The 26,871-nt window shown below is 36.8% G+C and overlaps 1 protein-coding gene across 2 annotated transcripts; it reads right to left on the bottom strand.

Moving 5' to 3' along the window:
* On the bottom strand, positions 1,578 to 26,167 carry LOC109225676 (protein phosphatase 2C and cyclic nucleotide-binding/kinase domain-containing protein). 2 transcript variants are annotated; one of them, XM_019390424.1, is made up of 17 exons: positions 25,957 to 26,167; positions 25,467 to 25,555; positions 24,159 to 25,325; positions 20,343 to 20,474; positions 20,016 to 20,246; positions 19,755 to 19,880; positions 16,821 to 16,883; positions 16,566 to 16,648; positions 15,856 to 16,087; positions 15,417 to 15,730; positions 15,159 to 15,246; positions 15,006 to 15,072; positions 14,529 to 14,806; positions 14,380 to 14,445; positions 6,176 to 6,306; positions 2,745 to 2,898; positions 2,014 to 2,380 (listed from the first exon to the last, which is right to left on the bottom strand). In XM_019390424.1, exons 3-17 carry the CDS (start codon positions 25,197 to 25,199, stop codon positions 2,135 to 2,137), a joined length of 3,252 nt encoding a protein of 1,083 aa, XP_019245969.1. In that variant the 5' UTR covers positions 25,200 to 25,325; positions 25,467 to 25,555; positions 25,957 to 26,167; the 3' UTR covers positions 2,014 to 2,134. The 2 variants fall into 2 exon arrangements, with proteins under 2 accessions (XP_019245968.1, XP_019245969.1); XM_019390423.1 differs by having other exon boundaries at positions 1,578 to 2,380; positions 24,159 to 25,555.

The following is a 26,871-nucleotide window of genomic DNA, read 5'->3' as shown; positions in this document are numbered from 1 at the left end:
ATAGATTGGGTACATCTTAAGGAGCTTGAATCTCAGCTTTGGTATGATTTGGTGGAGTTTTGGGGTGGTTTGAATTGAAAATTCAAAGTAGAAGATGAACATGAAAAAAATTATAGGTATACAACACTGTATATCACTTGTGTATCACATATGTATCAAATATGCATCATATTTGTATCAAATATGTATCTGCGTGTGAGATACATTCGTGATACATGTGTCACAGAAAAAAAAATTGAACTCGATTTTAACTACGAATTTTGATATCAAATCAATCCAAATCACCTCTGATCTTCCTCAAATTTTGTATATTGACTCATCTATATGTTTTTAATGAATCTCAACCATACCCATTGAAAAAAGTCCTTTTTTGCTTAAATGTTTGGAATCTTGTATGTATACTTTTTCGTATTTCATCACCTTATTTTACCTCATCCATGAAATTTTCTTTCCGTCTTGCATCTAATGTTGCTAATCACGCTTAAAAATATGAAAGAATATCTTTGTATGTGATTCTTGGAGAGAAAGAACCTTATTTCTTTGGGTTTTCAATTTTTATATGTGTTTGGTTAGTTTTGGTAAGTCTATGATTAATGTCTAGAGGTTGGTAAGTTAGAACTTTTTTGGGACATTTCTGTAAGATTCCCCTCACAATAACCTCAAATTTAGGAAAACAAATCAAATCGCTAGTGCATTTTTAGGCGCATTTCAAACGAATTAATTTTCATGGCTATGTACACGTTCACATAACATAATTATGATCCATAAATTAAAGGGCAAAGTATCCGTTCACGCGACTTGACAAATCAATTTTTGAAATAATAGTAAAAGTGTCACTAATTGTGAACATGTGCGCGTGACATGGCTTTTGACACGCAAATAAAACGAGTACGTGCACGCGTGACTTGACCAAGATAATTTCATAATTACGATGATCAAGCAACTAAAAGCAGATAAAACGCAAATAAACACAAAATATCCGAAATTAGTTTAAGCCAAGTTTAAGTTAATAAAGCGACCATGCTAGAACCATGAAATTTGAGGAGTGCCTTATACCTTATCTCCGGTCAACAAAATTTCTTAATTGGTCTTCTGTGTTTGCGGACTATATTTGAAGTCAAAACTTCCTTCATTAGAGATTTAATAATTGGTGACTTGGAACACCGAAACTACTCAAATCCAAGTGGCGATTCCTAAAAATAATAAAATTAATCATTTTTCAAATAATGTCACCTTAATTGAAAAAACTCCTTTTCACCCGAAAAAGGAGATGTGACAACTATAACTACATGTACATGTAGCAGGCTGTTTGCAAACAATAGAGGAAGATAAGGATGCACAATAGTTCATAACTACATGTACATCATGTAACAGGCTGCTACTTATATAACAGAAGTTAGCTCAGCTAAACGAGATGCCCATTAATCAATTTGTAGTTGGTCCTCGTATCTACCATAAATGCTAAGAACTCTCAATAAATTAAGGTGAAATTGTCAATTGCCCATATCATGTTTTTGGTGGCGTAAGACAGTGAAATCTGCAATACTAAACAAGGCAGAGGGGAGGAAAACCTCAAATAACTAGAATAGGTTTGAAACAAGGCATTATAGCTCCAAATTTGGAGAATTCTTTACAGAATAAAAAGCTCTTCATTCTATCCAAATGTAAAAACTAAAATCTGATAAGGTGGTGCAACAATGCTAAAAAATGGCTTCTCTCAGCCACTGGCTTTTAAGAGATACCTCCATTTCTTTTCTTTTATTCTCTTTTTTTGGTTTAGGGGGCGGGGAAGGGAGAGATGGGAAGATTAGGGTCCGATAAAAAGAAAAGGGCTCTGTTTGATTTACATATAACATATTTACAGAAACATCGTAAACTTTATAAAAGAACAGAAATAAAATAAAAACCTTATAATACCTGTAGCATAAGCTTATGATTGTCCAAGAAAAGCAGAAAGACATTTCTCCCTAGGGCGCCACATGGTTGATCAACAGGAGAACATGATTTAGAAGCGGCACCTTACTCAGTTCATTTGATTGATTCTCCAACAGGACAGTTCTGAAACAATAAGCTGGTCAATTTTGCCGCTAGCAGCATCCTTGAATGTGATGGGCAAAACTTTATTCAAAACGTGCTACCAGTCTTCAAGCCACTCTGGAGTGTTAAGCTCCTCCAAGTCCCGAATAGGGGAATGTAGGGAAGCTATGTTGTCATCACCATGGTTTTCCAAGCATTGACTTATACGAGATAGAATCTCTGCAGGAACAGGACTTCGATGATCTGCTACTTCTTTCCAATCAACACCAGAAAACCATGGATGATTTTTCAGAGAGTGAACACCTTGGCTTCCGAGTCTCAGCTTTTCATCAACTTGAAGTAACTGGCACGAAATTTACATCACGATACAAGGAAAAATAACAAGAAATTGGAGAATTTGTATAACAAAAAGATAAAGAACTTATACTTCTCATCTTCTATTTTTTGTAACTTTCATTACTTCTCATTTTTCTATTTTTTATTTTGTATAATGTTGGCCTAGTTGAATTAAATGGGGAACATGGTCAATGAGGATTTATATAGCCAACCCCAACTTGTTTGGGACTGAGACGCAGTATTGTTGTATATAACGAATACTTCTTGCTGTTGATTTTAAGGAAACAAAAAGAAGGGATAAGAAAGTAATATATACTATCAGTCATTTTTCTAATTCCAGTCATCAATCAACTCCTTAGACTTGGAGATACCTTGGTAATGAGATCAACAGCTTCTTGGCTGAATGTATGTGGAAGTGTAAACTGTCCTTTAGCAATCCTTGCAAATGTAAGCTCACTCTCTCTCCATGATCCAAATGGCATTTCACCATGTAGCATGAAGTAGATCAATGTTCCCAATGCCCACCTGCCAATTTCAACCAGCAAATATTGGTCAACACCACAAATTGGAGAAATAGCTTATGCCATAAAAGCACTCAAGACATCTTGAGAAAAATGTACGTAGCTGAAGACTCGAAGAATCACGATGTCTCAACAAAGGGTGCTCGCTAATCAAAGAAGTGTGATAAGCCACGTACTTTCATACAAGGAGGAAGAAGTAAAGAAATATAGGAGAAGATAATGATCTGCCTCTTCTCAAATTCCTGGAGCTTTCAGTTGTGGAGGATTGAGCAGTTTCTATACAGTTATTAGAAGTTATTTGTTTGTGGTTATTAGAAGTTATCTGTCTTTATCCTAATTGGTTATGCAGTAGTTAAGGTCAGCCTATTATTTATTATTTATATAAATAACAGATGTAGTAATATGTAGGTACTTTTTCAGAATTAAAACTACTTTATTCTGGAACCTTGTCCTCTCCGTATGGACAACTTTATTGGTGTAATTGTGTTTAAGATTCGTGAACAAACTATTGCCAATAATATTAACTTTTTTTGTTCTATTTCTTCTATTATCTACTAAGATCTGCCATGGTGAAAATACGGACCAACGCTTCCCGCAGCGAACCCATCATTCCGACTCTTTATTCAATTGCCCAACAATTGACAATTATAGCAGCAAAAATGGAGGCCATAGATGCTTTAGCCGCTATGTGGTTGATTAAAGGCATAGAACAGTGGCGATTACAGGAATAAAGGGAAAGCTAAAGTCATACCAGAAGAGGGTGAGGTTAACATCAGTTGGCATCGAGAAACTTCCCGGTGTTCGCAGACAAAGATGGAATTTCCAAAGTATGAGGGAGGAGATCCTAGAGGCTGGATTCTGAAAGTAGAGAAGTATCTCCAGTACTATCAAACGCTTGGGGATTGCAAGGTTGATGTGGCTTCGATGTACTTAGGAGGAGATGCATTGGATCTTTTCGTTTGGATCAACAGCGAGCGAACCATTTACTATTGGGAGGAATTGGTGAAAGTTATGCAAGAAAATTACGAACCTACTGAGTTTCAAAACCCCGACGAACATCTCTGTGATATCCAACAAACCGGAATAGTGCTTGAGTATAGGCAAGAATTTGGAAATGAGCGCGCACGTGTGCAAAATTGGCCAGAACACTATTTGCTCGGAGTTTTCCTTAGTGGGCTCGAAGAAGACTTTCGAATGGACATTAGGATTCACAAACATTTGTGTACAAGGCAATGAGCCTGGCTTTAGAATATGAAGGAAGACAGTGACCAAATCGGTCCAGTAAGGCACCCACTCGCCCTTCTGTATCACGACCTTCTTCAGTTGGGACATCACCTTTAACGGCTCGAGAATCCTTCAATTTTCTGTCAGCCTGCCAACCAATTACACGTTCTTTTCAACCACCATCACTTCCAAACACTCGCTCATTGACTCCTAAACAACAAATTTGGCGAGACAAAGGCCTCTGCTATCGTGTTGGAGAAAAGTTTAGCCCTGGTCATCGCTGCAAATCTGGGACTTTTGCTCAACTGGAGTTGATGCAAGAAGAGAACGATGCAGAGTGTAGAAGATAATAACTGTGTAGGCACAATCTTCCGAATTTTGCCTTGAGGACAATTCGTCTTTCTAGCAGGGGTGTACTGACAAGCCACATATCTTCCATACTTATTGAAGGAGGAAGAAGCAAAGAAATATAGGAGAAGATAATGATCTACCTCTTCTCAAATTCCTCGAGCTTTAAGTTAGGGAGGATTGAGCAGTTTTTATACAGTTATTAGAAGTTATCTAGTTATCTGTTTATGGTTATTAAAAGTTATTTGTCTTTTTCCTAATTGGTTATGCAGTAGTTATGGTCAGCCTATTATATAAATAATACATCCAGTAATGTGTAAATATCTTTTCAGAATTAAAATTACTTTATTCTGGAGCTTTTTCCTCTCCATACAGACAACTTTATTGGTGTATTTGTTTTTCAGATTCTTGCACAAACTTTGCCAGTATATAAACTTCTTTGTTCTATTTCTTTTATTATCTACTTCTGGTTACTATCAAGTGTGTCCAGTGAAATTCAAAGACGCTTCCAAACACATGATAGTCAATGCAAGCGTTATAAGATTATTCTATTTCTCTTTTCCTTAGAGGGGAGAGAAACCATTAGAATTTTGATTTCACTCTTTGAGAAGAATGACACAGAGGGGGAGTAGGAGATGCTCAAGTAGGCCTCACAAGTCACTTATTATTGTCTTCCAGTTTACTCAAGTTGCAGAGGCTTCTCCATTAACCAACCTCAGACATTTGTTCATTCAAAGGTTTAAAGAATTACGTTACATTACTTCTATGTGCCTCCACTATACACCTTCATCATTTTGAAGCTATTGGATTTGTTTCCAGAAATTTTCAATATGAAAGAGCAATCTACCTAACTTCATCATCTCATCATTTCCCAAACCTCAAAAATGAAACAAGAGAAGCATTTCATTGACCAGACAAGGCTGGCTGCAAGTTAGCCTCTACTAGCAATAGCGATCCCATTGAACATGCCTTAAAGGGTACGGCTTGGTGACTCTAAAGCTAAACTCATACCTCATAACCATGAGATCATGGGTGAATTATCCTTTGCCCATTTGATGTATCACACAAAATATATACACATGCATACACAACCACTTGTTATAGGAGTTAAAACAAAATGATAAATTCGCATTTGTAATCTTATAGTCAGAAGGGACGGGACACTTATTCATTTCTAGATACACAACTCCCAGATGATCACCATCCTCTTAAACTAATTGCCAAAGCATGATAATCCATACACCTCTTTTAATGTTAAGCAATCAGACTAAGTATCTCATGTTATCTCATTTCGTAGTAATTTATGCATCATTAACCTATAGGAATTATTTCAAAACTTCAAGATACTCCATGGTTAACAGGGCTAATATGGCTGCTGAAGCTCATTAATTATGCTTGCATCACTTTATGATAGTAATTGAATCATTGGATAACCAAATATGTTTTAGACGTCGTGATAGATAGAATATCCCATGCGCCTTTGTATACGTTCTCTTAAGCATTTGCATAATATTAAGGCAATCCAAACTCTGCACTATTTGCTCTCAATTGTACTTCTCCGCTGTCAAATTAGGTTTCCTTAGAACAAACCCAAGATAACCAGTTCTCCATCTCCATAATTCATAATGCTTTATTTACCAAATTAACTTTTCAAGAGTCATATGTAGTACTTCCAACAAATTTTGACTGGTGTGGGAGTAGCATTTTACCAGTCAGCAGCAAAGCCATGGCCTTTCCCTTGGACTATTTCTGGAGCGAGAGAATCAGCCATCCCGCATATGGTAAATGTCCTCTCATCCGACTCAGAAGAAATCTTCTTAGCAAATCTGAACTCCACTAGCTACAGAAAATCAATAGAGGAATATCATTATTGGAAAAAGTAATTACCAGCGACAGACTAGTTGTTTGTTTCACGAACTAGCTATAATATAGGGAACATTATGCGATTAAGCAGTGAATAATAAAACATGGATTGTTAAGCGCTGAACAATAAAATACAATGAATATTATGGAATGAAAAAATAAGAGGTATTATCACTTTTAGCCCGCGCTAGAAACTATTCACATGTGGTAGCCGAAAAAGTGTATAAATTTTGTATATATTATATAACAAAAATCTATATATTATTACAAGGAGAGGATAAAGCCCTCTCCTTAAGCCAAGTGGCAGCATAAAAAAAAGCCACATGGCATAATTAGTTACTAATTAGTTTTTTAGTTAATAATTAGTTATTAGTTATTATATTTGAATTTAAATATCTATAAAAACGAAAATAATAAAAAATAAAAAAACATATATATATATATATATATATATATATATATTCTTTATTTTAATTAATAAATATAGATATCTCATAATTAGTTATGATAAAAAAAATCGAAAATATAAATATATAAAAGATAACTACACGTTCAAATTGGGTGGGAGTAGTTTCAAGTTGGAGTGTTAAAATTATTTTAAAATAAAAAAAACAAAAAAAAAAAGAAAAATAAAATTAACTATAATAAAAAACGAAAAAAGAAGAAGAAAAACTACCCATTCGAATCGGTGAGTAGTTTCAAGTTGGAGTTTTAAAATAAAAATTACCGTTTCAAATTGGGAAGTAGTTTCAAGTTGGAGTTTATAATTGTTTTAGTTTTTTAGTTAATAATTAGTTATTAGTTATTATNGTATGGGTCCAAATTTGGACGACCACGACCACGACCATTGACGAACACGACCAACAGTGAGATCCTCGCAGCTCAACATGGGTTTGATAAGAGGCATTAGGAATATTCCTTCGAATATTCCCCGTAATATACTTTTTAGGATCTAGAAGGGGTCTGTCCCTTATATATAGGGGGATAACAACTTTGTAAGGGGCTCTCTTCTTTTCTCGACTTTTCTCTAAGACAGAACATCAGTTTGTAATATTCTTCTGCAATCAACTCTTAATATATCTAATGCTCCATTACTGATCCTCAAGAGATCAGGAAAGAATATTCATTGCATTCATCTTAAATTCTTTTTGTTCAAGAGATTATTATGTTTTTCTAAGATTTACCCTATTATTTTGTTTGATTGATTTGCTCAAAAAGGTTGCAATATCTTTTGAGTCAAACATGTAGTAGTAATACTTATTAATGAAAAAAAATTAGCTAGCATAGATTTTTGTGGCGTTTAAAACTAGACTTTGTTTAATTTTTGAAAAACAATATTAGAGGACGCTTGTACGTATATACGGGTCAGGCTGACACTGTATAGCCGCTATCAAAATAATAGTTGAAATATATATATATATATATATATATATATATATATATACAAAAAATACATTTTTTCGGCTATAATTTTGAGAGTGGCTATACAATATCATTTTCCCAAAAAAAAAAAAAGATGAATTCTTATGGGGGCATCCTTTTGCTGTTTTGGCTTCCGTAAATAGTATACAGCTGCTACAGCACATCCTTTGTGCTCGACTATCGACAGATTACCTTGCCTTTTAAAAAAATACATGGATTCTTATGCAAAGATTGCAATACCAAAGTCAAAATTTAGCTTCATCTTTTTTTTTTTTTTTTTGATAAACTAACATTTTATTTCATCAAAAAAATTGTCATTACATATCCAGATTAATGTTGACCGTTAATCTCCTATTCACTATTTACAAGCATAACACTGTGACTACTCTACTTCAAAACTATAACTATACTAAGGAACATTGATTAAACTCTCCAATTTTTTTTGCCATTTGGTCTTTTTCCTCCCTTGTAGTTGTACGTGTATATGTATAGCAATTTCCTTGCATAGATCATCCATGTTATATCTACCTTTGTTGAATCTAATCGAGTTCCTTTCGCGCCAAATGCAGTAGACAACCATCGCAAAAATTGTTGTAGTCATTTCTGCTTTACAATTTTCCTACTTGCCAAGCTGCTCATCCGCTTCAGCTCATTCTGCCAGCTTCCTATCTGCCTTGCAATGCCAAGTCATTTCAATACTATGTCCCATAGCTTGTTAGTTTTTGGACAACCAAAGTATAAATGCTCAAAAGTTTCCATGTTATTTGCACAGAACACACATTCTAATGGAATTTGAATTCCAAATTTCATGAGTCTATCCACAGTTGCTATCCTCTGATGAATAGCCAGCCATAGATGAAATTTGAATCTAGGATGAATATGTGTATGAAGATGAAGGCTTTTCCAAGTAACTTTTGGAAATTGTGGCTGCATCTGAACATAAGCATTATGTATTTGGAACTTGCCTTGCTTCACTAAGCTCTCAGTGTAGATAGAAGGCTGTTCTGGCCCGGCCTCATCTGCTTCACATCTTCTCTTGCCTCAATGATCTTCCTGACCACCCATGTTGCCGCTTTGGGTGTGTTCATTTCTGCAGTATCTCTGTTCTTTATATAATAATTGTGTGCCCATTTGATCCACAATGCATCTTTCTTCATTGCCAATGCCCAGAGATGTTTCAGCAGTGCTGCTTTATTCCATATCTTCATGTTTATAACATTCAAACCTCCAGTAGCTCTAGGCTGACAGATCTTGCCCCATGCAATCAAAGCTTTCCTTGAGCAGTTAGTTGAACCAGTCTACAGAAAGGTTCTACATATGGTTTCTATCATCTTCATGATTTTCTTTGGCAATAAAAAAATTTGAGCCCAGTATGTTTGTATTCCAAACAGTAAAGATTTGATGAGCCGAATTCTTCCGGAATATGAGAGCATCCTAGCTGACTAGCATCTTACTCTTTCAGTAATCTTTTCCACCAGAGGTAGACATTGGTGGATGTTCAGCTTTCTTGCAGACAATTGGAACCCCAGATACTTAAAGGGTAAAGAACCCTCTGTATATCCAGTAAGCTCCATCAATTGCTCCTTTATATGTTCTGCTACACCAGTAAAATAGATGGAACTCTTTTCTGCACTTGCTTGCAGCCCAGATGCAGCTGAGAATCTATTAAAAGCTTCCTGTAATTTAGTAACTGAATTTATGTCTCCCCTGCAAAACATTAACAAATCGACAGCAAAACATATATGTGTCACTCCCAGCTTCTTGCATTTTGGATGAAATTTGAACTCCTTTTGAAAGGCCAGTTGGTTCATCTCCCTTTGTAAGTATTCCATAGCAATCACAAAGAGATAAGGAGACATTGGATCGCCTTGTCTTATTCCTCTCTTAGCTGGAAAAGGTTTGGTCAGTCCACCATTTAGAACCAAGGAATAGGATACTGTTGTCACACATTCCATTATCCATAGAATGAATTTCTGAGGGAAGCCAAGATCAGTAAGCATGTATCTAACAAACTGCCAATCCAATGAATCATAAGCTTTCCTTAAGTCCACCTTGAGAACACATCTTGGAGGCAAGCCTCTCCTATTATAGCCATTGAATAATTCATGACTGAATAGGATATTATCAACAATATTCCTCCCTTCTATAAAAGCAGAATGTGCTTTCCCAATTATAAGCTCAATTACCCTTTTGATTCTTTTAGTCAAGATCTTAGCAATGATTTTGTACACAGTAGTGCAACAAGCAATAGGCCTATAATCTTTCACTGTTTTAGGGGCTGGAACTTTAGGGATCAAAGTTATGGTTGTACAGTTCCATGCTTGCTTCATCTTGCCTGTTTGGAAAAAGAATAACACAGCATCATATATATCTTGTCTCACTTCCTTTCAGTGCTTTGTAAAGAATTCTATTGGAAATCCATCAACTCCTGGGGCTTTATCATTTGGCATGTCTTTCACTGCTTCATCTATTTCTGCATATGTTATGTCCTGTATTAGGTCCTGTTGTTGTTGTATTGAGAGGCACTCTCCTTCTTTGATGAATTTGGTATTAGGACATGGCTTTATTCCAGTAGCTTTTCCCATAAGTTGTTTGAAAAAGCATGTGAATTCTTTTTCTACAGCTTTAGGGTCATTGATCTTAACTCTCAAATCATTATACACAGTAGTAATTGGGTTCTTGCTTGCTCTAATCTTCAGCTGGGCATAGAAATATTTAGAGTTTGAATCCCCATAATCAATCCAGTTCACTCTAGCCTTCTGCCTTACTATTCTCTCCTCTATGATGCTCTATTTCTCTAGATCCTGCAGAGTTTATTTTTCCTGTTCTATCCACCCTTGATTGAAAGGATCAAGTATCAAATTTTTCTGTGTACACTCCAGTTTCTGTCTTATTTGAGTCAATCTCTGTTCATATCTAGCCATCTTCTTGTTTAAGCCTCTAGTCTCATCTTTTAGCTTTTGTAACTTCTGCCAGATACCAGTCATAGGGTCATCTCCCAGCTTCTGCCTCCAAATTCTATCAACTATAGGCTTAAACTCCTTGTGCTCCATTGTTACCATGTACAGTTTGAATGGCTTGGGATATATAGTATTCCTTTTCCATATTTGGACCAAGATAGGTGAGTGATCTGACACTCGAGGTTCTAAGAAATCAGCTTCCACATACCCATAGTCTTTAGTCCATTCAAAATTGCCAAAAGCCCAATCAATCTTACTGTAAACTCTATAATTTGCACTTTGCTTATTACACCAAGTAAAGAAACATCCCTTTGTCCTTAATGGGGTCAGTTGCATGTTATCACTACAATCCTTGAACTCCTGAACCTCATTCATAGTAACTGGTTGTCCTAATCTATCATCTGTGGTTAGGACATTGTTGAAATCACCACTTATGAGCCAGGGAATTTGAACCTGCCCCCCTAGCTGTTGCAGACCATATCATAGACTTGCCCTTTCCTGCAGCTTGTTCCTAGCATACACTACAGTCAACATAATCTGGTACCCAGTCACTAGATCAATCACTAGACAATGAATGAACTGCTCATGGACTTGAATTATGTTAACTGTTAAATTGGTCTTCCATAACACCCATATTCTCCTATTTTCAGCCTTAGCATAGTTACAGCAATAGCCCCAATCCTTAGCTACCTTATACAGAATATTTTTTGCCTTCTTTTATTTTACTCTAGTCTCTAGACATCCTAAGATATCTATTTTATTCTTCTTTTTTTTTTTTTTTGATGAAGTAAGATGTTATATTAACAAAAGCATCAAGAAGATGCATAGTTACAAAAGTTGAGGTGCAAAAATGAAAGAAAAACTAGTCCCTTTACAGTATGTCAATCTAAGACAAGGGAGCTAACAAAGTCCAACAGATGAGCAGAACTAGTTACAGTAGCTAACTTAATCCAACAAAAAAGATTGAGTAGGCATCTAGCTTTGAGAAAGTGATTTGGAGTTGAGATCCCATCAAAGCATCTACTATTCCTCTCATTCCACAAACACCAAAAATAACTGCAGGGATCATCAACCAGATCTTCTTGATGGTCTTATCAACTCTCCATCGACTCCAGCTCAGGTGTGCCTATTTTATGTTTTGTGGCATAACCCATTTGAGGCCAAATATACAAAAAAACATGTTCCAAAGGTCAGTGGCTACTGGGCAATGCAAAAACAGATGGCTGACTGTTTCCACATTCTCCCTGCACATATAACATCTATTGACCAACTGAAGGCCTCTCCTGTTGAGATTGTCTTGTGTCAAGCAAGCTTCATGGAGAACAATCCAGTCAAAGCAAATTACTTTAATAGGCAGCTTAGTTTTCCATATTAATTTCCATGGCCATGCATCGATAACTTGGTTTTGAGAACATAGCTGCCTGTAACATTCTTTCACTGAGAAAGTGCCCTTACTCCCCCAACAAATGGTGTCTGGTGTACTTGCATTCATGTTGAACCTTTCCACTCTGGCAAGTAATTCTATCAAGTTGTCCACTTCCCAATCTTGCACTGCTCTTCTGAGATGAATATCCCAATTATTACCACTTCTGTTCTGAGCTATGGAGGAGTCTATGTCCAATGCAATCTGGAACAGGCTAGGGTATTCATCCATGAGTGTAATGTTGTTGAGCCATTTGTCTTTCCAGAATCTGATATGTGCTCCATTGCCTGCTTTGAAGTAGGATTCCTGGAAAAATTCATTCCCAAGTTTCCTGATGTACTTCCAAGGGCCCACTCCATAAGGTGCATTAGAGATTTTGGTGCTCTATTCTTTTGCAGAAAGATTCTCAGTTCCTTCTGCTTATGGGCCTTATTCAGCCCTTTTATGTTCCAAGTACTTATAACCATGGTGGTTTTTGTATAGGATCAGAGTTATTCACCCCTCCCTCTACACCACTCTTCCAATATTGCAAATCTATTGGATGTGCTAGCCTCACCATTTATAACCTGCTGAACAACTGGAATATTCTGTCTTTCACTACTTTCCTTTCTTTGTATCATCATACTCCTTTGGTCTGGTTTATCTGCTAAGTTCTGCTTTCCTTTGTTAATTGGAGGTTGGACTTCAATCACCTCTTCAATCCCCTCTGCTTGTTCCTGCTGATCTTTTGGCTTCCATTCCTGAATAACTTTCCTCCTTCTGCCTCTATTTCTTCTTTTTGGGGCCTTGAATTCAGTATCTTCATGCTGTTTGATTAACTTCCAGCACTCAAAGCTATCATGACCAAAATGTAAGCATTCACTATAGAATTTTGGCCTCCATTCATACAATATTTCCTGTTGTCGAGTACAAGCGGGAGTTGCAATCTCAACATTATCCACTAATGGCTTTGTAATGTCAACTTTCACAAGTACTCTGGCATAGGAGATTTTGTTCAATTCTGCTGTAAATTTATCGGTGTACATTGGTAAACCTACAGCACTAGCCACCTTACTTAATGCATCAGCAGTCCAATACCATGCTGATAGACTAGGTAAGTGAATCCACAAGGGAATAGTAGTGATACATTTAGGATCAAAGTGGAAATCTCTTTCCCAGTTCTGTAGAATAAATGGCTTGTTATGATATGAGTATGGCCCTACTTGCACGACTGCATCTCTTTCCTCCACTGTTGTGAATCGAAACACATAATATCCTTCTTGGTGATACAGAATCTGGGGTTTAGTGACAAAATCCCACACTGATTCTACATAATTCTCCATAGATTTCTCATACGGAGTATCCCCAAGTACATACCCAATTAGAGCAGTCGCCCAGTATTCATTTAGCTCACTTACATCTTCTTCCTCTATTTGAATGACAATCTTACCATCTCGATGACTTGGTGGAACATACTCCAACCTCATCCCCATCCGTGAGTTACGATTCTGTTGTCTAAGCTCCTTTGTATGCATGACCTTCTCCTTCCCTACCTCTGCTGTAGCTGTGAGATTTGGATCTGGAGATGGCTTTGAAGATCCAGCTTCAGAAAATTGCAGTCGTTTTGGACTGGTTGGCAAGTGATCTTTGCATTTCTGAGCTTCCTTCTCAATAACAGCATTTGTACTGTTCCATTGATTATTGTTCCGTTCTTTGTCCTCACTCAGCTCCTTTTCCTCTTGAATTGGTTGGAATCTAGTTGGTAAAAAACTTCCAAAAGTTAACGGAGTGAGATTCTGCATCGCTGAGGTCGCCGGAGTTATAGCAGCAGTCACCGGCGTTGCTTGTTTGCGTCTCCTTGCCATCGACGGTGCATGTTAGCCTTCCTTGGCTTATCGTACGCCGAGAGCATTTAGGAGCACGTTTACCCTTAGGCTCTTTTCAATTTAGCTTCATCTTGGTATTGATAATTCAATATTTCTTATTAAATACTTATTTCGAATAGAATAATATATAGATCTCCGTATAAGTTATGCAACTATTAGTTATACATAATTTATACCGGAAAGTAAACACTTTATTATGCCAAATTTTATACCGGAAACCAAACACCGTATTGATAATACAGATATTTATACTGGTACTAATTTTTCTTATACAAAAAACCATACACGCCCTTATTGCAATAGAATCATTGTCATTTATGGAGGTCCATATAAAAAGAACTCTGAAAGCAATTAGCTACATGAGCAACAGAAATATTTACCTGTATATGGCCGGTTTGGTCTAACATTAGCACATCAGGAGACACACCTCTATAGAGAATACCATTCTAGAAACAGAAGGCAAAAGGAATAGAGTTAAATCTTGAAATTACCATGTGCTTATAATAACTAAGACCTCGAGACAACTTACATTGTGCAAGTCTTCCAGGGCAATGACAACGGATGCAGCACAGAAACGTGCTGACTCCTCATCAAGGGGTTTGTGAAGTATTGCTACCACAGAGCAAGCCAGGCATGAGTCCAGAATTATGCCAGCATAAGTTTCATCAGCACAGGTGCATAAAACTTTAGGTACCGAAGCTACTCTGTTCATTTGCTTCAATAGATTCTTCTCTTTTAGTACTTGTGCTTCTTTGCCAAGCATTTTAATTTTCTGCTTTGAAAATCTCTTCAAGCTAAGCAGTTTATCTGCAGAAAGACGAGACAATTTTTAATTCCTTGTACTGAATACAATCATCAAGAATCCTGTACGTCCACTTACTGCTTCTAATAGGTATTACTGGTCAGTCACAAAGTAAACCAAGAGAGAAAAGGCCCCCCAAAGGAATGGCCACTGGAATTTTCAGCATTTAAAAGAAGCACTACGGAGGACATAAGAAAAACCAACCTGAGTCTTTCAGACGCACTAGGCCAATCTCACTGCAGTCCGTTGAATACAAACAAGTCTGCCACTCCTAGACAAAATAGCTAATATATTCATACATCTTCCTCATAAAAATTCTTCAGAAATACATTAGGAAGAAGTACAAGAATCCCTCACCAAATTGGCAAGCTGCAAATCTGCAAGCATAGAAGTGTCAACGCTCTGGATAGATTCTGAAGAGAGAATTATTTGATGGCCCTTTGCCCTATATAATTATGTTAGTGGAAAAACTTTTAGTCGTAGATACAAAGAAAAAGTAAAGACTGCAATCCCTTTACATCATACATCTATCAGACCCCAAATGTAAAACAAAGAATATATACGTCTTTTTTCTTTTGCTTCAGTAACTTCAATCTCGCTAGATTTTAGACATACTTGAGATCATCCTGTGAGAGCTTTGCCAAAGAACCCACAACTGAATCAAACTTCTCCTTAGTTAAGATAGCGCATACCACATCACCCACAGCAATGACACTCAAGGAGGCTATTTGTTCCCCAAGAAGTGTCCATTCCCCAAAATAGCTCCCTTCACTCTTTTCAACCGTTATGCCTTTTTTGTTCTGTGTATCATCCTGATTTTGGTTTTCACACATGAGACTTGATGCATTTTCACATTTTACTAAATCCATGTCAAATGTAATTTTTACAACCCCTTTCTGGATAATGTATAGGCCCATAGGTTCCTGATTCTGCAAAAAAAATCCAAAGCATGTGTAAGAGAATGTAGCTAGCACAAGCAGTTGTCATAAAAATAGTTATCGTTTTGAATGGAGCAAAGTGTAAGCAAGGAAGGAAAGAAATTTGAAATAGCTACCTCATTTACTATTGTCTGTCCATCAGAAAAGGGCACTTCTGAAACCAACTCTGCAATATGACTTAGCTGTAAAATTGTCAATCTTGAGAGAAGATCTACAGATCGCAGCAGCTTCAACGAAGACAAATTAGTAAACTCGGACATAAGAATATTTCTAAAATCTTCTCTTTTTAGTTCCCACAAAATTCCATTGGTGACAGCACGAACAGAAGCTTGGAGTGGTTTATTGTACCTATGGTGCAATTGAATTCAACGAAAAACAGAGATAGTCAGAATAATTCTACAGATGATCCAAAGAGTAGTTGAGATTAATCAACTGTAACTAATAAACTAGTACTACAGTGTTGCAACTTGCAATATTACGATCCACACAAAAAGATATAACTACCAAATAGGTAACTCAGGTTGATAGGACCCAGCATTTCATTTAAAGAAGAGAACGGACATATTGCATTGCTGCTTCAGATTGTGAGAGAGGATATGGGAAGAACGAACTAGACTAGCATATCGGTGTAAAGCTTCACGATAGTATAACTTTCAAGGTACCACATATTCTTCAAGTACCATACGGCTTGTCTTGGAGTAAAAATAGAAGGGGAAAGATAACAGCTCTGCGATTAGAAGCATTAGAACGTATTTCACTTTCCCCTCAAATAACGATTTCGAATTTGATTGTGACGAATTACAACGGAAAGAAACAGATATCTTACATCAGAGCCAGCTCTCCAAAGGATGACAGCTTATCAGCCGTGTAGTGCTGAAGAACCCTTGGAACTTCTCCATTATTCTCATCCTGGCATTTTTAATTCAAAGTTGAAGACTTCAAACTAGATCCAATGAGAATTAATTGGGACAAGCTTCTTTTTATGATAATGATGAATCTTATAATTTCCAGAGACTAAGTGAACCGCACACAGTTAGTTTGATGACATTGAAACAGAACCAAGTGAAAAAGCGACTCCCACCTGTGTCGCTAAGACCTCAAACTCCCCACTCCCAACGACATAGAAAGAGTCACATTCTCCACCCTGCAAAACATTGACCATTTGGTATTACAGAAGGAATTTTGTTAATGTCAGAATTTAGTGCTCAAGAAATAGTTGTGTCATATGGCTGGAAAGTTTGAAGGGAATCCATCAAAACCTCCCTAAGTCCTAAAATATACATACACGCAGATAGGAAAAACAAATCATCACATGTGGCCAGGAAAGAGACCATCATAAGTTGTCTCACTAGCCAGGACATGTTGAAGATAAAGTTCCAATAATCATGGGCCTATCTTTACGTGTAAGAGCCCGTTTGGATGGGCTTATTTTAAGTAGCTTTTAAGTCAAAATAGCTTTTAAGCCATAAGTTAGGATTTCTAGCTTTTGGCTTTTGGCTTGTTTTTGTTATTTTAGCTTAAAAACAAGTGCTTAAAAGCACTTTTTTTACTTTATCCAAACACTACAAAATGACTTAAAAGCTATTTTGGCTTAAAAGCACTTAAAATAAGCCAATCCAAACAGGCTCTATGCATCATCACTGGCATTCTTGTTTTGATATAGGACTCCAGAAACCAAGGACATTATCAACTCAAATACCAAGAGAATCTACTTTTAATAAATATCTCACTCAATCATGTTAATGAAGAGTTTTTACTCAAATGATCACTCCAACAATAACTACACCTCAATCTCAAACAAGTTGGGGTCGGATTGGGACCAATTAGTGTTTCCTAAAACTAGGAATTCCATAAACCTCAAGTTATCTCCACAAGGATATGCAATCTCTAACCAAAATGAAAGGACTCTTCTCTAACACTGGACTTAGTGCAAGTGTAAACCTTCATAAGTTTTAAAAGTTAATTACGACTAACCACGATCTAACAGATTAATTAATGTGTCCCCGGGGTGTAAACAAAACCATATGAAGGTGGTGAAATGTTTAGGACATGATAATATATGAAAGGTATGGTTTGGGAGTGTTTAGGTTTATAATGGCCAGCGTTACCAAAAGTGAAAAGCGCAAAAAAGCTCTAAGGTCTTATGGGACTTTAAGCGCAAAGTGCAAATTAAGCGCGGTTTAATAAAGAAAGGCGCAAATGAAGAAAAACTACAAATATGTATGTGTAGTCCAAGAATTAATCTATAAGCATGATTAGCAAATATATGGACACAAAAATTGAAGAAAATTTACGATAAAGTGAAATATCAATTGTTTAGTGAAGCCTCTCCAGAATGACGCTCATTGGCAAGGAAAAGTGTGCCTTAGAGCCTTGATGACAACACTGAAGCGCCCGCTAAGCGAGGCGAAGCGCTCAACATGTTGTGAGCCTCGCTTTAGGGCTTAAGCGCACTTTAAGCGCGTCTTTGATAACACTCATAATGGCGCAAGGAAAGATCAAAATTGATGTTAAAAAAATAGGCTACAGGCCCCTCTTGTGATCCCCTTGCATCATGAGAGAAAATATCCCAGCCAAAGGCATAAGACAAAGATAGTCCAGGCCATCGCAAGACCATTACGAGAATTGGACCGAGGCAGGACATATTTCAAAGAAGTGTTTCTAGAGGCAATTATGAACCAATATTCTGTTTATGATATAAATGTTATAATAGGCCACGAGTGCCAATATATGGAAAACTCTATCCTAAGGCCATAAGTCCATGATAAAATTTTAATAGTTATGAATAGGCTAAAAGTGCCAAATGATATTCTGTAATATTTTGAGAGTAACCTTAGATAACTGAGAGGGTATTTGGCTCAATACCTAGAAACTATATGTGTTACAGTGTTAGTGTAGGATTACAGTTTGTAACATTTTCGAATGGCAACTCTATTGTACCACAAGGAATAGGATATATTTATAGCTTTTTCACGTCGAAAACATATGGCATTATGGTAACGGTTCACTCAATGAAAGGTTTGTGGCATAGCGCGCCAGGTCACGTGCGCATCTAGACTTGGGGCGTGATAACAATTGTATCAACAATGACTAAGCCTTAAACCAAATTAGTTGCTCTTTCTGATATGAATACTTCGCTTTCATTCTGTTTTATAATTTCCTTCATGTGATTTTAGGTCTATCTCATCCTTGTTGAGTCCCATATCGGTGGGATGTGGATTTCCTGGGTTCCTTATATGGTCTTGGGCAATCCTCACCTCATGAGTTACTTTTTGGGATTGAGATAGTATTAGAGTCAAGGCCCATCCCAATCCATTTATCATAGTATTAGAGTCAAGGCCCATCCCAATCTATTATTACCGATGTTGGGCCCTCATTTGTTGTCCACGCTCCAGTTTGCAGGCCTGGGCGTGATGGGAGGTGTTGAGTCCCACATCGGCGGGATGTGGATTCCTAGGTTCCTTATACCTTATATGGTCTTGGGCAATCCTCACCTCATGAGCTAGCTTTTGGGGTTGAGTTAGAAAGGCCCATTTATCAATCCTCTTTTAACACCTCCAGCAATCATGTGTCACACCTACAAACCAGTACATTTGGACATGATCAAACTATCTCAGGCAACTTTCTCTTATTTGTTTTCTTATATATGTGTTACTTGCACCTTCTATTGAATATGATCATTTCTAATATAAACTAAGCTTGTATGACCTCACATACATTCGAGCATTTTCCTTTCCAGAACAATCATCTTGTGAAATTTGCTCAGTACAATTTACTCAAGAGTTAATTAATAATTTGAATGAATTTCATCTCATTCATGAATCATGCAAAACTACAAGAGGCGAAATTGACAGCATATAAAGATCATATGTTTTTACCTCAAATGTTAAGTACAAACAATTGTGGTCCTCTAAAACCAATAATACAGGACAACGTACAAAAAAATTGTACTTCATCTTGGGGTTTCCTTATCCATATTACATTGCTGGATCAAAGCTCTGGTACAAAGATATACCTGTTTGACTACAACATCTCCAGCTTGTACCTCAACTTTTTGCATACAATCCAATAAAACTTGACACTGAGAATCTGTAAGCTTTCTAAAAAGAAAGTGGTCATGCAAAACCCGTTCAATCTGTGCCTGTCATGCAGAGATGATGAAATTACTTTTTATCCATGAGATTAATAAAACTGATAACAATTGAGGAAGTAGGTTATTAGCTTCTTTGGTTAGAACAGAATATTAAAAGGCAACCGATGAAGAAAGAAGGGTTACTTCTTCTTCCCATGTCTTCCTATGGGCTGGAGAAGGGGGGGCCCACATCTGCCCATTCTCTAAGGAATTCTCAATAGCACGCAATCGTGCCCGTGATATATCTTGCCTGGCACGTTGATTCCTGGAATTCCAGTTCATAACTGATGGAGATTCTGATCCTGATAATTCAACAACCTGAGGCAATGGTGGTCGTAAAACTACATCAGAACTTGTTGATTGACCAACCGCAACCTGACAACAAAATAGATGTAATAAGTGAATATTTGAATTAAAGAAAGTATAAATATTTTAGAAACAGAGAACGTCAGAGCAAAGAAAACATATTACATCAGTCAATCCGTTGACTTGTACAACTATCACGGTAATATCATCTGTGCGAGTTTCATACTGTAGCCAAAGACGGTATGATTCAGCAACAATTGCAGCACAAGCATCACGAGGATCCTTATACTTTGCAACCTACAAGGTCATTCAGTGAATTAGGAATACTAACAGGTAAAAGAAGAAAACAGAGTAGACACCATGATTGTAGCATGTTGTCATTCCCAACTGATCTTAGGAGACCTGTTGAGGTGGAACACGCACAACAATTACAACAGAGAAACATACATGAGCGCAAACTGGTGTTATACTCCCATGAAAGTTCACTGTAGAGTTTAAATTTTCTTTAAGACCAAACAACAGCAAGAACACTACTCTGTCCAGAAACTTCAATGCAACACAGTATTCGAACAATGATGATTAATATGTGTGTAAGTGCTTGCTAATATTGTCATTTGAGGAGAAAAGGTTATAAAAACTGCATCATATTGCAGGTAGTATGATATTAAAAATTTAAAAGCCCAAAAACTTTGATCAATAGAACAAGTTGATGGGAGAACAGTCCCTACACATGCTTAGTTTCTCTCAGGAAGAAACTCCTGTCTTCTCATGAATTCTCATCTTCAAGGTTCAGATGAGCTCAGCCAGAACACTTGCAAGTTGATGCAAAAATTGATCCTATAATGGATGACTACAAAGGCCCACACAGCCTCTAATAACAAAGTTAATCAAGATAGGACCTTTAGATTGGTGGACCACGAATTGGTTTGGTATTAGGAAGTATAGAGACAAGATGCCTCAAACTCAAAGGCTAAATAAAGCCTGTCGGATCTGGAAGATCTTTTCTCTTAAGAAAAAATTACTTTAGCATTTTTTTGGTTTTAAAATTCTCTTAAGGGGATGTTTTCATGCTAGGAGACACAGTGAATGGTAGGGGCAGAGCGCACAACAAATTTTTCATCTAGCTTATGGGTTTAAGCGTGCCTGGAGCAAACCTCGACAACCATGTTAAGTAAGCTTTAAAATGAGCCTTAAATAACACTAATTACATCAAGTATAACTATTTCTCCAAGTCCACATTCTCAATACTAGGAGCCCGTTTGGACATAAGCATTTTTTCACTTATTTTCGAAATCAGTGTTTGGCCATGAAATTTTCAATTTTCACTTGAAGATGAATTTTGGAAGTTTTCGAAAATTTGAAAACCTCAAAAAAGTTGTTTTTCAAAATTCACTCAGATCACTCACAAAACTTCAAAAACAACCCAAAATTATATTCATGTCCAAACACAACTCTAATTTTCAAATACCATTTTCACTTTAAAAAAATTGCACCTTTTTTTATATTTTACAATGTTTAGGTCCAAACGCCCACTAGGACTTCTTCTGGTGACTGGTCATTGCCATTGCTCTGGTCATTGCCATTGCTGATGAATATTGACCCATGCAAAAAACAACTATTTTGAAACCCAATGAGATAGAATAGAGCTGATTGGAAATCTTTTTTCTTTAGTTGATAAAATAGCGTAATTTTATTAACGCAAGTACCAAGAAGGTATTGCCAAAATACAGCAACAAAATACAAATGCTCTTAACTCAGCATTCACCTCATGGAGTCTATGAACTCAACAAGGTGATTCATATCTTCTATCCTGGTTTCCTTACTCCATAAGTATAAATTTTGTATATAACTACTGCTAACAAAAGATACTGTTGTTTTTCTCCTTCGAAGCATCTTCTATTTCTTTTTAGCCACATAGTCCACATGACACAAAAAGGAACTCTCCTCCGGATTTCATGATTGTAAATCTTTTACACTTGAATGAGAACTAAGACATGAATTCTATTACTAACAATTGCTTTACACAGCCCAAAAAGGGATGGCCTGGCCGAAGAGTTGGAATAACAACCTTGAAAAGAGGTTCGACTCCTAGTAAAGGCAATATAATGTGAATAATTCTCATCTATCTAAACTTTGATGGGCAAAGTTACCCAATACCTGTGGTGGTGGGAGATAGGAAGAGGTATGTGTAAATTGGCTCTGGCACCACCGTTTTTTATATATGAACACACAGACACACACATTAGATGTAATATGTATGTATGTATGTATATATGAGTGTATATATTTATGCTTGGTACCAAGGTAAACCTTATGGAAAACTGTGCAAGTCTAATTATTATTTTGCAATAGGAAAACTATTACAAATTTACAACTAGCTAATTTTTGTCTCGTTATATGTTTAAGGCAATCGTCACCACATGAGTTGGCTTTTGGGGTTGAGTTAGATCTAAAGTCTATTTTCTTTAGAATTTGAAAGAAAACGGTACTACCTTAAGTCCCAAGTCATAAAGGAATCATTTCATGTTAATTGGTCAAAGTCCCCTATCAATTCTGGATCTAGTAGCTAGTGAATAGAAATCATCTCACAAAGCAACAGTTTTGAGCTTTTTGGATATCTTGGGCGGGTTATGAATATTCGTCAGAGAAATGAAACTCATCTGCGTCCTGCACACCCAATGTCTCACCAATTGTATCTTCCAAAGAATAAGACGGTCAGATAATTGAGTTGCTGAAATTTGAGAGAAGACTCTGGAGTTTATTTCTCGAAAGTCATTTCTTTATCTTTAAGCCATAACTTCAAGTGGTGGAATTTTGCAAATCTTTATCACCTTGGTTGGTGCTTTGGCCTTTAGGCCAAGTTATGGTAGTTGCTGGTTTCTTATCCATTTTTTACCTTTCGTAAAAATGTCCATTTCTAATATGATTTAATCCATCTTTATATTCAACATCCAGAACTTGTTTCCACTTGTTTTGGAGTCATTCTTTGCTTGTTTTGAACAGAACTGAGTAAGTAGTTACTCGATAGATCAGAGTCTCATCTTTCACCTCGTTTCGGAATCACTTCATTTTGTGTTCTACAGCCTAACATACATCTGTTCTTGAAATCTAACCAACATCCATTATTTCAACTTAAAGAACTTAATTGTATCATGTATCATTTATTTGCACCAACAAGAAATTACTATATCAACCAGTCAATCAACTACGTCTACATTATCTTTTCTCCATCCTGGGGAAAGCAGTTCAAGAAGATGTTAACCATAAGTGAAAATCAGTCACGCTGCTTTTATTCTTCTGGACTGCAAAGAAAATGCACATAGCATAGTCTCGAAAACGCTCTATGCTTTTGTTCTCCACTAGCACCCTAAACTAATCACCAGGACCTGATTGGTTAGTCAAAACACTGATCTTATGTAAAGAACGCGCACACATGTAAGAGATTCGTTTAACTTTAACATGATATTAGTGGATGTAAAAGACATCAATTTCAGGTGCATGAATAGTGTTTGTGGATGATGTAAAAATTTTAGATGCCCCAAAAAGGAAAGATGTCCCATTATAAGGGAAACATAAGAGTACTTTATGGTAAGATATTTGTTTGCGTCAGAAAATAGTTGTCTCCTGTATTATTCCAATTTGGAAATTGATGTTGTACTAAAGGTTTAAATGAGCTAGCCTTTTGTGGTTAATTGGTAAAAGATAGTTTTGCAAAGCAAAAACTAGAGCTATTTCTTTCATTATTATGGGTGCTAAAACTGATCAACGACCTTATTGCAGCCTCTCATTAATTTCCAACAGTCTGCACATTTCCTAAATACTAATTAAGATATGACTACACATGTCAAGCAAAAAGACAAAGTCCTCAAAAGTCCAAAGAACTTTATTTATTACTAGACAACAGAATAATTTTTAGTCCAATGTTGAATAAAGAGACGCTAAAATATATAGGAAGTAGAAAGAGAAAGAAGAATTTATTACCATATCCACAACGGTTTGGCTGGAAAGAAACTCAAATACCCCATCACTGGCAATCACAAAGAAAGGATGATTTGAGGTGAGCTCCAAAACAACAATTTCAGGATTTGGAACAACACCAATTGTCTCAGCCACAGAATCACCTATACTTCTTGTAAAAGCCGTACCAGGATACATCCCATTTGGCACCCACAACCTTGGAGGATCACCATCATCACCTTCTTCAGTGTCCCAACATTGCACATCAGGATTCTTCAATCCTTCAATCTGATCCAGTGTAAGAACTCTTGCTCCACAGAGCTTAACCCGCTCAGACTCATCAGGCCTAAATGGTGTTTGGTCGATTGATAAGTCAACAGCCACAATTTCGTTACCCTGTCTCTCAGCTATAACAGCTCTTGAATCACCCGAATTAGCAATGTAAAGTGTCCTACCTCGTACAAGTATAGTTATTGCAGTTGTTCCGCTCATGCTATCATCTATAGCATCAGCGTGCAACTGCGTATTGGTCATCAAGAATGCCGCATGACATGCCTCAACAGCATCTGAATGAAATTTACTGTTTCTAAGCAAATTCTCACAAAGTTTCTTTTTCACAAACTGCGAGCATTGAGCTCCAAACTCTCCATGGCCATCAAAAACACCAAAGAAATGATCATTTGGGCTTGTTCCAAACGGAGTGTAAATGCAAAAACTGTCTTGATTAGCTTTATCAAGGGCATCGGGATAGTACCCTCTTTGAGATAAAAATGAACATCGTAGTTCATAATTCCCTGACGGAACTTTTACAACCCGGGAACCATCGGGTGGTAAAAATTGTGCAGAGACTCTTGACAGTCTAGTGATGCCAATTTCATTGTCCCTAGATAGACTTAATTGATTTAGTTGATCTCTAATTTCTCCCTCTTCCCCATCTGATGAAGAAGCAGGTGAAAACACAGCAATTTCAGCAGCTGCTTTCAAATTTTCAGGTTCTTTAACTTCCACATTCCTTGGTGCACAAATCTCCCCAATGCAAGAAGCTCTTGAATAAACACAACCCATAATTACAAATACCAAACTGAGTCAACCCCACACCTCAAAACTATCAAATGATTCATCACCAGCTCAGGGGCGATTGCACTGTAGAAGCTAAGGTTTCGGCTGAACTCAGTTGCTTTGGCTCAGACCCTGTATACGTTTTTAAGAACTACTAAATATTAAATTTCGAACCAGTAACTCAAATGGTCCGTGGGTTCAGCGACATCCCGGATCCACCTCTGCAGCAACTTTTAAAGTTTAACCAAACAAAATTTTCTAAAACTCCTTAACCTGAATTCCGCGAAAAATGGCACCACCTTGTCAAAGCGTAGCTGACAGCCCCTTGAGATTAAAAAATTGCAGGAGCAGTAAAGTTAAATCTGCAAAATAGAGAAAAACACTCTAATAAATATACCAAAATTCAACCTATCCAAAAAGATTATGAAAGAATTGAAAAGAAAAACAAAATTGGAATTGATAAAACTAGAAAATTCAGTAAAATCCAAGGAGAAAATGAGACCTTTGGTATAAAGTTATCGATCGAGATTACAGAGAAGCATATTGAGGGGGTAGGGGGGAAGGGTAAACAAACTTTTTTAGAACCAGAGTGATTTGAGTACTTTAATTTGATAGATTAAAATGTAAATACTCCGAAACAACTTGAAAATAATGAATAGCAATTCTCATACTCAAATGTCAAGTAATATGGAAAAAAACATCAAATATATTGAGAGAGACAACAGTAATTGAAAGAAGTAGAATGAAGATGAAAAGAACGTACTTCAGCAAAAATTGAGATTTTATTATAAATTCAATACTCTAACAAAACTGGGTTTCTTCGTTCTGAGTAGATTGACAGTGTGAAGTGGCATAAACTTGGTACCCAATCATATAGTAGTAGTAGTAATATTTAGCTCAGAAAGAGAGAGAGAATGTGTGTTTGTGTGAGAGAGAAAGAGAGAATGTGTGTTGTGTGTGTGTGTAGAGAAACGTAAGCAATGCATGTGTGGAAGGGAAGGCCTGTAACTCTTTTTCTCTCACAAGCCACGCGCTTTCTTTAACACGCGCCTCCCTGTGCAGTTGTTTCCGTTCCCTGGGAATAAATCGCGGGCCCAAACAGCTATGCACTGGCAATGTGAATAGAATAGATCACAATGCATCGACGAGTAAAAATTTAAAGATATATGCTATCAAATTACTTAAAAACAATACAGATTATATTCTGCATAAACATTAGCTGATAATCTTGTGTATATGTATACAAAACATTACGTGGTAAGCGGTACTATTAAGAAAATGGAAAGCAATTTTTTTTAATAGGTGAAAATACAGTAATAGTATAAAAAAATTATTTATATTAACAGTTTCTATAACTTAAACTCGACCCCGAAGCAAGATATGGTGGGTGCCAACGACTTTCACCAGTAAAGAGTAGAAGCTGAAAAGAGCTCTTTGTATAGGTTGGATTTTCTGGAAAAATCCTCTTTGGAATGGCCAAATATCTTTGGAATTCATTTATTTCTCTTAGGGGTGGCTTGGTTTGGTTTTGGTGCATTTCATATAGCTGGCATGGTCCCGGAATATGGGTGTCCGACCCTTATCGACTAACGGGAAAAGTACAACTTGTAAATCCACTGCTCAACCTCGAAAGCTAATTCGTGTGTAGGCAGCACTGTCTGTCGTACCGTTGACTCTA

The sequence above is a fragment of the Nicotiana attenuata genome, chromosome 5, assembly GCF_001879085.1.
Source record: "Nicotiana attenuata strain UT chromosome 5, NIATTr2, whole genome shotgun sequence".
NCBI lineage: Eukaryota > Viridiplantae > Streptophyta > Magnoliopsida > Solanales > Solanaceae > Nicotiana > Nicotiana attenuata.
Note: the sequence above shows the minus strand (reverse complement) of the source record. Positions and strands in the feature narration are given on the sequence as shown.

Coding starts and splice junctions, on each gene's coding strand:
- LOC109225676 (XM_019390423.1), bottom strand. CDS start 25,199: ATGGGTTGTGTTTATTCAAGAGCTTCTTGCATTGGGGAGATTTGTGCA. Junction 15,073..15,158: donor ATTTGCAGCTTGCCAATTTG/GTGAGGGATTCT, acceptor TATTTTGTCTAG/GAGTGGCAGACTTGTTTGTA. Junction 14,446..14,528: donor CCCTGGAAGACTTGCACAAT/GTAAGTTGTCTC, acceptor TTCTGTTTCTAG/AATGGTATTCTCTATAGAGG.